The following is an 8,188-nucleotide window of genomic DNA, read 5'->3' as shown; positions in this document are numbered from 1 at the left end:
AACATCGAGTCCTTTTCTTTGGCCAATCACTCCCGACCATTTCCTCCGAGCCGTGTCAAGTTGCTTTGTTCATTTCCGGTTGTTCAATAAAGTTTATCAAGCTACATACAGACATGGGAGCTGTTACGGATGGTAAGTAATGGTTTAATTTAAGATTTTAAGATTTCTGGCAAAAACTACAAGTAGAAGTGTGTGGCGATTTTATTAAAGAGTCGACATGTATCCAGCCAAAAATAAAAATCGGTCCAGTGTTATAAAAGAAGCAGCTTGCTCTCAAAACAGCTAACATACAGAAGCCATGTTAGCTAGTTAACAGTTAGCTTAGCTGCTTTTAAAGTGCCTGCTGTTTCTGAAAAGGTTGTTTGAATCCTGTTTTCGCCCTTATTTAGATGAAGTTATTCGGAAACGTCTTCTTATTGACGGGGACGGGGCTGGAGATGACCGCCGAATCAACGTTCTGCTAAAAAGCTTCACTAAATGGTGCAACTCGCCTGGGACCCCGGAGGAGGGGTAAGTGAACCATACCGGGATGTATAGGATATACAATAACTAATTTACTCAAGTACTTTACTTAAGAACCATTTTGAGTGTTTCAATGTTGCTACCTCGTACTTCCACCCCACTGCAATTCAGATGTAAATGGTGTGCTTCTGTTCCACTACATATACCTTTAGTCACAGATTTGGATTAATGATGTGACATTTTATCAACAGCTTAAATAGCTTAACTAGCTGCACCTTTACCAGCTTTGATAACACTTTAATGCATCAATAATTATAATCAATGCATATAATCAATTATTCTGAAATGAATGTATTTGCATAAAGAGTTATTTTTTTGTACTTTAAGTATATGTTGAGGCTAATACTTTGTACTTTTACATGAGTAACATTTTGAATGCAGGACTTTTACTTGTAACGGAGTATTCCTACACTGTGGTACTTCTACTTTTACTTAAGTACAAGATCTGAGTACTTCTCCCACCTCTGACAATAACAATAGTGTTCATAAAAGTGTGCTGGACAACCTGTTTGTGTATTAAAACGTTTTGCTATTCTGGTCAGGTTCACGCAGTATCAGAGGGTGATGGCCACCCTGGGCCAGTGTGAGTTCTCCATGGGCAAGACGTTGATGGTTTATGACATGAATCTACGAGAAATGGAGAATTATGAGAAAATTTACACTAACATAGGTAAGAAATAGTGATTTTTGTATGTGTGTATTTTAATTTTTTGTACCAGAACTACTCGCATTCCTACATTTCAAACATACAATTAGCTAATTAGCAAATCTATGTCACCACAACACAAGGTATTTTTTCAGTTTTAAAGTGTTTACACAATAACTTTTAACCACATTGTTGTCTTTGCAGAACAAAACATCACCTCTGCGCACGAGAAAATAGCAGAATGCAAAAAGGAAATACAGAGAGCAAAGAGGGTACGGAAAAATCGCCAAGGTAAGAGCCTTTTCAGTGATCCAGAGGGAATTATAGTAATTATTTCCATGGTAAATGTACTATTTGTGTTTTGTATAAAGACTGAGAGAGACTTTAAGCAATATTTGAGGTTTCCCACTGTGTTGAAGTGAAACATTTAAATTCAACAACTTGACAAGTGCTATTGTAAAATAGTTCATTCAAATGCCAAAAAAGTAATTGCCTATAAATTAGTCATTTAAATCTAAAACACACTGAAAAACTAACATTTTGTCAGTTGAATCAACAGCAAACCCCCTAAATTATTCACAGGGAAAATGTAGTGTTTTCATTAATACATAGAGAATGCATTTGAAATGGAAACAGGCATGCATTTCTAAATTTAAAAAAAGGTTAAGAAGAAAGTTAGCTCTCTTGCACTGAATTCATCTTTCAAATAATTGGTTGCAATGTATCTTTTTAAAACAATCTTTAAATACTTGAGGTATTTAAGGTTCAGGTATTTTTTGTATTTCTGCTCGTCTCACATTTTCACTTTATTTCTTCCAGAGTACGATGCTTTGGCTAAGGTTATCCAGCAACATCCGGACCGACATGAAACACTTAAGTGAGTCATTTGTTTCATCCATATATAGTCAGAGCAGTTTGGGCTTTCATGATAATCAGATTTTTGTTGGTTTGATCACAGGCAGTTGGAAGCACTTGATAAAGAGCTCCAGCAGCTGTCTCAAATCAAGGAGAACGTAGATGCTAAGGTAAAGCTGAATGCATTCATCACCTTCTATTCCCACATCTAAGGTCTTCAACAATGAGTAATGTTATCATTTTCCCTCCCTTTTTCTCCACTACAGTTGGAGTTACGGAAGAAGCAGTTCCATGTGCTACTCAGCACCATACAGGAACTACAGCAGACACTTGAGAGTAAGTACACAACCACATTGGAGAGGCAATACTTGGCATGTTTATTCCTTTTTTTCTTAATAGCTGCGATCTGTATGTTGATTAAAAAAAAAACACACAAGTGTTGATCCATCTCATCTGTAGAGTTTAGGAGAAAGTATAAACTAACTTTGCCTTGCTAATAACTTTCATGTTTTTAGATGACGAGAAATCAGACAATGATGACAACAACCAGGAGAGCCCTGCTCAAACTGGAGAATGAACCTGTGAAAATCCTGGCAGAAATAATTGCTTTAAATGATTTTTTGTTTTTGTCTAAGAAAACTTTTGTATGTATTTTTGAATAAAGTTGACATGCCCGGATCAGTCTTGTTCTCGTATTTTACCAAAATGGTGTATTTGCATACATATGGAAATGCGAAAGAATATAAGTTATTGATGAAGAGAAAAACATGAATGAATGATTATGAGAACAAATCTATATTAGGACTGAATCAGCTTTTATTTACATCACTGTTAAACTGGAATTGCAATCACCATTTCTCCTGGAACCACAAGGGGGCGCTAAAGTACTTAGTTTAAACTGGATTCTCATTAATTGTGTGTAGTCATGATCAAGTTTGATGTACAGAGTTTCCATCTGTTAAGAATCAAACTGCTGTTCGACAGCTACATTAAGGTAAACTAAAACCGTTGCTGGATCTTAATAAAATATTTACTGTTCTGTTTGTAATTATTGTTAACTATATTGTGGAGTAGTAGATTCCTTAAAGTCCTTAAAGTTGCTAATTGTTCAAAATATCAAACCTTTAAGGGAGAAAACACGGTTTTAATTTTACATTTGGAGAACGATTTGTAAGATTGAGTAGTTCTACCTGTGAAAGCAAGTTGGAATAGCCAAATTACACAACCAATCAATTCAGGTCAAATGGTTTCTTTTATTTAAACAAATGTTTGACTAAATACAAATAATGTGCGTATTACAGATGTGATATTCAAAGATATCATTTTAATCTCTGATTATACATCCATCAAAGCCATGGCACAATGTTCCATGGCAGGAACTGAAAGAGGAATATTCCATTATCAATCGTACACCACAAGAAAACAGTATTTTAGGTTCAGTAGACTGAAGACTCATCTAGGGACGAGTGTTGCAAACTAGCATTCGATATAAACATTATGATACTTGCATCAGATAGCTGTTTTCAGTCTGTCAATGTATATTGTATCTGTCCCTACCAAACAAACGATAAAAAAAAGTACAGATGGTTGAGAGATTGACCGCCTCTAGAACTCCACCAAGTATGTGCGGGCCTTCATGAGGCGTTTAAGGCGACTCTGCAAACCAGCCCTCTTCGCGCCAATGTCACAATCCTCCTTCAGCAAGACCTCCAAATTCTCCTTATCCTGGATCATCAGCAGCATCTCCCTCTGCAGAGCAACAGCAGACTCCTGCATCATCTGGTAGCGGATCACCAGCGGGACCTGGTCAGCCAGACGCTGGCTGGCAATCTGGAGAAGGGAAAGAAAGGGTCTGAACCCTGCTGTATGTGTGCTTTTGTTCATGAATCATCTCTATTAAAACTTACTTTGTAATAAGATTTAAGGTGCATCATCAGCTCCTGAAGTGTAGCCTGATTATCCATGCTGTACACCAAACTCATTTCTTGATGTTTCCCCCTTGAACTTGCAGCTTCCTCCTCCTCCTCTTCCTCTCTCTTGCACTCACTCAAACTGCTGCTGTAGGTCCTGTCCTGAGAGTAAACAAGCAACTCCATCTTGAACTGGGTTCTCAGCATGGATTCAGCAGCAGACTCTTTTTCTTGCTTGATGGCTTCGATCTTTGCCTAGAAAAATAAGATTCCAGTCAAAAAAATGATGCATATCAAGTTTTAAGTGACTCATAAAAGATAGCTACCTTGGCTATTTTGACCAGGTTTGGAAATCCAATGAAGCTGCTTTGGGCAAGCTGTATGAACATCTTCCTAACAGCATCTGGGGGAAATGTGCAAACAAGAAGATACAGCAGCTTTATCTTCGTTGAGCATTTTTCTGGTCGATGCAGTAAGAACAGAAACTTGTAGGAAATGGTGAAGAAGTTACTGGATAAATATGTAATTCATACAACCATTTACCTCCTACATCTTTGAGTTTTTTCACAGCTGGTTCCTCTAGCTGTTTGATCTGGTCCTTTACCATAGTCTCAAAGGTCTTGTAGTTTATGAAACCAGGCAGTTCTCTTCCACGATAAGTCTCTTCGTATTCCTCCACCTCTTTCTCAATCTTGTTGTTGACTGTAACACACAAATGGATATGTCAGACTCCTGATGCTGCACAACTGTAGACCAGAACTAAATGACACACTCACACTTTTGTCCTGAGTGGAGCAGGTGGTTGTTCCACTTCCCAAACTCCTTTCTGAGCATGGAGAAGACATTGAACCTGTCTCCACACTTGAGTTCCTCTCCTGTAGTCAGGCTGATGGCATCGTGAGTGAAGGCCGTCACTTTCTGCAGCACACACGACAGCAGAAACAGTTGTTATGAGGGGATTTGTGTTTATTTGAAATGCATACATGATGGTGAGCATGTGTCTCGTGTTGCCAAGTAGATGTTATGCAGAGTTTGGGAGCTCACATCAAGGAGGAAGTAGATTTTTTCGGCTGTGTCTGACGGGGGGCCGTTGCCATATCTGTCCAGCTGTGCCTGAGTCTCTGCTAGTTTCTCCTCTATTTGCTCTTCCAGTCGAGGAAGAGATTTCTACATATCACAGTGTAGGTTAAACTTAACATACAAAGTAAGCAAAAGTACCTAGAGTTGTTTTGGAGTAAGAAGTCACCTCAATGTGATGCACCAGCTCCAGTGTGAGTTTCTCAGCCAGCTTGGGAACAGTAGCATGGCCGTCATCATAGAGAGAGCTACAACAAGAATAAAAGACTACTGAATACACGTCATATTACAAATCACAGTATGAAAATTTAACCATGAGGATATTTGTTAAATTTACCCAAAAAGTATGAACTTACTGGAAAAACACATGATCCCTGAAGAAGGCTTTCTCTCTTTCTATCGCTTCAGTAAGAGACACTTTGTCTGTGATCTCCTTCTGACCCCGGCATTTGACGATCATGTAGCCTTTCTTCAGGTGGATGACTTCATTATTGACAATTTCGACAACTGTCTCCTCTGTGCCTTTGTCTACCAGGTCAGGCTTGGTCAAGATACCTGAAAAACATAGAGACAAACAGACAGTGATCTAAAAGTCAAATAACTTGTCCAAGGAGTAGATTTTCTATCAGCTCTCTTTACCCAGAGTCCTCTCTCCATCAGGATCCACCTCCTGGGCCATCTTCAAAGCTTCTGTGGTTGCTATGTCCACATTGCAGGGGACAACCACCAAGCTGATGGTTTCTTGTTTTGTGATGAACCTTTGGATCATGCTCTTTATCTGAAAGTAATAATTCAGATTATACATTAAGTTATTTTTTAAAACCTACAGCTTATATTTCCATTCGGTCATTTATTAGGCACTGTGGCAGCAGGGTGTTGTTAGACCACCGGCTGCTGGAGTGATGGGAGTGGATCAGCCAGAGACCAGACAGCTGATCAGAATCAGGAAATAAGTCACTAAGTATAAACATGCTGGTAATCTGGTTCTGGTCTCTTACAGTAGGCTGGGTCCTGAGACAGGGATCCACGGACACAGAGCCACTTCAAGAAATAGAGGAGTGCTTTGCACAACTACTAACTAGCACTATCTTTCCGTCATTGTTGTCCCTGTTCAGGCTCCACTGTGAGCAGGCTGTACACACTGTAAAGCCCCCTAAGACTAATGTGTGACTTGTGATATTGGGCTATACAAATAAATGTATCATACCCTGTCTCCAATGTTTGCATCCTGTCCCTTTACAGCTACCCTGGCAATGCCGGGCAGGTCAATGAGTGTCAGGTCTGGGACATCAGGAGAGGCAATCTCCAGACTGATGAGGTCATCACTGATCCCCACCCCTACTCCAGCTATTTCATTCTGAGCTGGAGAGAGACGAAACATGTTGAATGATTACAGGATTGAGGTGCTAAACACTGAAACCACTAGCAGTAGCTCCATCAATACTTGGCTTTTGGAAGTGACATTTAAGAGCTCTGTATACCGTACCTTCTCTGATCTTTTTCTCCACATCTACGGGGTCGTCTATCTCTTCCTCAAAGTCCTGGAAGCTTATCTTCCCATACCACTCCTCTCCTTCTTTCTTTCTCTTCATCTTCAGTTCGAGAGGACATCTTGTCACAATGCCTGAATTCATGAAGAGAGAAAAATGATAATGAGAGGGAAAAGGGAAATCCAGGGTGATAGGTGAAATTCGAAAAAGCAATAGGTTATCTCAGACAACACTCCGGATATCATCTTTATAAAAGTGGGATTTATATTAAATCTCCAAAATATATAGAAAATATATGTTCCATGCATAATACATATGCTAGAGAAATCTAACTTCAAAAAATGATGTGTCCTGCTCCATTGATTTCTAACAATAACAGAGATATTGTGTGATGTAAGGCGACCTGAAGTGCAATGACACATGTCAATAAATGAAACTCATTATAGCTAAATTATATTTTGTAAAGCTTTATTTTTTGTGGCAATCTTGTAGTAGCCTACAATTTGGTTTGGTACCTTCATTTACAAGTGTTGGTTAACCAGCCAGACAGGTTTTGTAACTTCCATTTCCCAGTTGATAGTTAAGACATTCAAACTGTAGCCTATTGTGTCTTTCGACTCTTTCCAGTGTTGTGTTTCATTTATTCCACTGCAACAACAAAAAAAAATCGCTGCAGCTTTAGTTTCCATGTGATACTGATCGTCGTACCTTTTGTTTTTTCTTTTTCTCAATTTCACCAATGACACTTGAGTCTATTTGTCCAATAACTTGTGCAAGGTTATGCAAGCCACAGTTTATTAGCTTTAGCTACATCCATCTTTCCCAAGCCGATTTAACTTACCACTTCCTCTTGGTAGAGCCACACCTGACAGCGCCTCCAACACGAGCTCTTCCCCGAGCTTTGGTCTCCAATGACGGCGATAGCAGGCAGAGCCAAGTCCTTCTCTACACCCAGAGAGCGAAGAGAGTCGATTAGGTCGATGCAGGGACGCACCTTCTCCTCATACTGTTGGTTCAGGGTGTTCATGATGAGGAGTACTTCTATCCTGTAAATAAAGTGCTTGTTATTGTATTTGTTTAAATCTAGAGTAGAAGCAGCTCCGATGCAGGGATTGGAGTGTGTCGGATGCAGATCCTGGGTAGCCTTACAGCTGAAATGAAAGGTAAGTTTCGTTTCTTACTTGAGTTTCATTTCTTCGCAAAGTCGTGTCGAGATCATTGACTCCGCAAAGTCTATAATTCAGATTTGTTTGGGCAAAATAAACTACAATATGATTAATATTTGGGATAATAAAATACAGTCCACCAACCTCATACCTCCACCAGTATATTGTTTTGGTTAATTGAACATGTTTTAAATTTGTTGTGACACTTTTAAAATGTACTAATTTCTATTTGAAAAACCCACATTATTTTTCAGATAATGTCCTTGTCTGTCAGTGATTTTTTTTTGTTTTTAGGTTTAAGATTATTGGTAGAATTTCACATTCATTTATACATTACAATATTTGACACATGGTTGTACAGTTCTGGACTCACACTTTACTTTGTCCAATGGGCTAAGAGCATCTTGATCTAATACTTACTAGCCAACTTAGTTAAGTGTTTTTTTTTCAGACCTAAACAGTCACTATAAGGACCTGGTCAAATGGATATGGGCTGCACTCATAGACTATAATCATTTTGTG

The 8,188-nt window shown here is 38.9% G+C and overlaps 2 protein-coding genes across 2 annotated transcripts; one reads left to right on the top strand and one right to left on the bottom strand.

The window, feature by feature from the left end:
• Positions 1–6: 6 nt before the first annotated feature.
• Positions 7–2,701, top strand: thoc7 (THO complex 7). Its single transcript, XM_063911845.1, has 8 exons — positions 7–132; positions 390–510; positions 1,065–1,192; positions 1,373–1,459; positions 1,988–2,045; positions 2,127–2,193; positions 2,290–2,359; positions 2,539–2,701. The coding sequence occupies exons 1-8, from the start codon at positions 114–116 to the stop codon at positions 2,598–2,600; spliced, it is 612 nt and encodes a 203-aa protein (XP_063767915.1). The 5' UTR covers positions 7–113; the 3' UTR covers positions 2,601–2,701.
• Positions 2,702–3,256: 555 nt separating this feature from the next.
• Positions 3,257–7,665, bottom strand: LOC134883474 (interferon-induced GTP-binding protein Mx-like). The gene is given in 13 exon segments (XM_063911844.1): positions 3,257–3,853; positions 3,931–4,188; positions 4,260–4,336; positions 4,477–4,635; positions 4,710–4,851; positions 4,978–5,100; positions 5,180–5,258; positions 5,367–5,565; positions 5,650–5,788; positions 6,218–6,372; positions 6,497–6,634; positions 7,342–7,386; positions 7,389–7,665. Coding segments are annotated over 13 exon segments (1,878 nt in total). The 5' UTR covers positions 7,528–7,665; the 3' UTR covers positions 3,257–3,628.
• Between the last annotated feature and the right edge of the window lie 523 nt (positions 7,666–8,188).

Source organism: Eleginops maclovinus, chromosome 20, assembly GCF_036324505.1.
Source record: "Eleginops maclovinus isolate JMC-PN-2008 ecotype Puerto Natales chromosome 20, JC_Emac_rtc_rv5, whole genome shotgun sequence".
NCBI classification, from domain to species: Eukaryota; Metazoa; Chordata; class Actinopteri; order Perciformes; family Eleginopidae; genus Eleginops; species Eleginops maclovinus.
This window is presented reverse-complemented; position numbering and strand designations above follow the sequence as displayed.

Coding starts and splice junctions, on each gene's coding strand:
- thoc7 (XM_063911845.1), top strand. Junction 511..1,064: donor CCTGGGACCCCGGAGGAGGG/GTAAGTGAACCA, acceptor TATTCTGGTCAG/GTTCACGCAGTATCAGAGGG. Junction 2,046..2,126: donor GACCGACATGAAACACTTAA/GTGAGTCATTTG, acceptor GTTTGATCACAG/GCAGTTGGAAGCACTTGATA.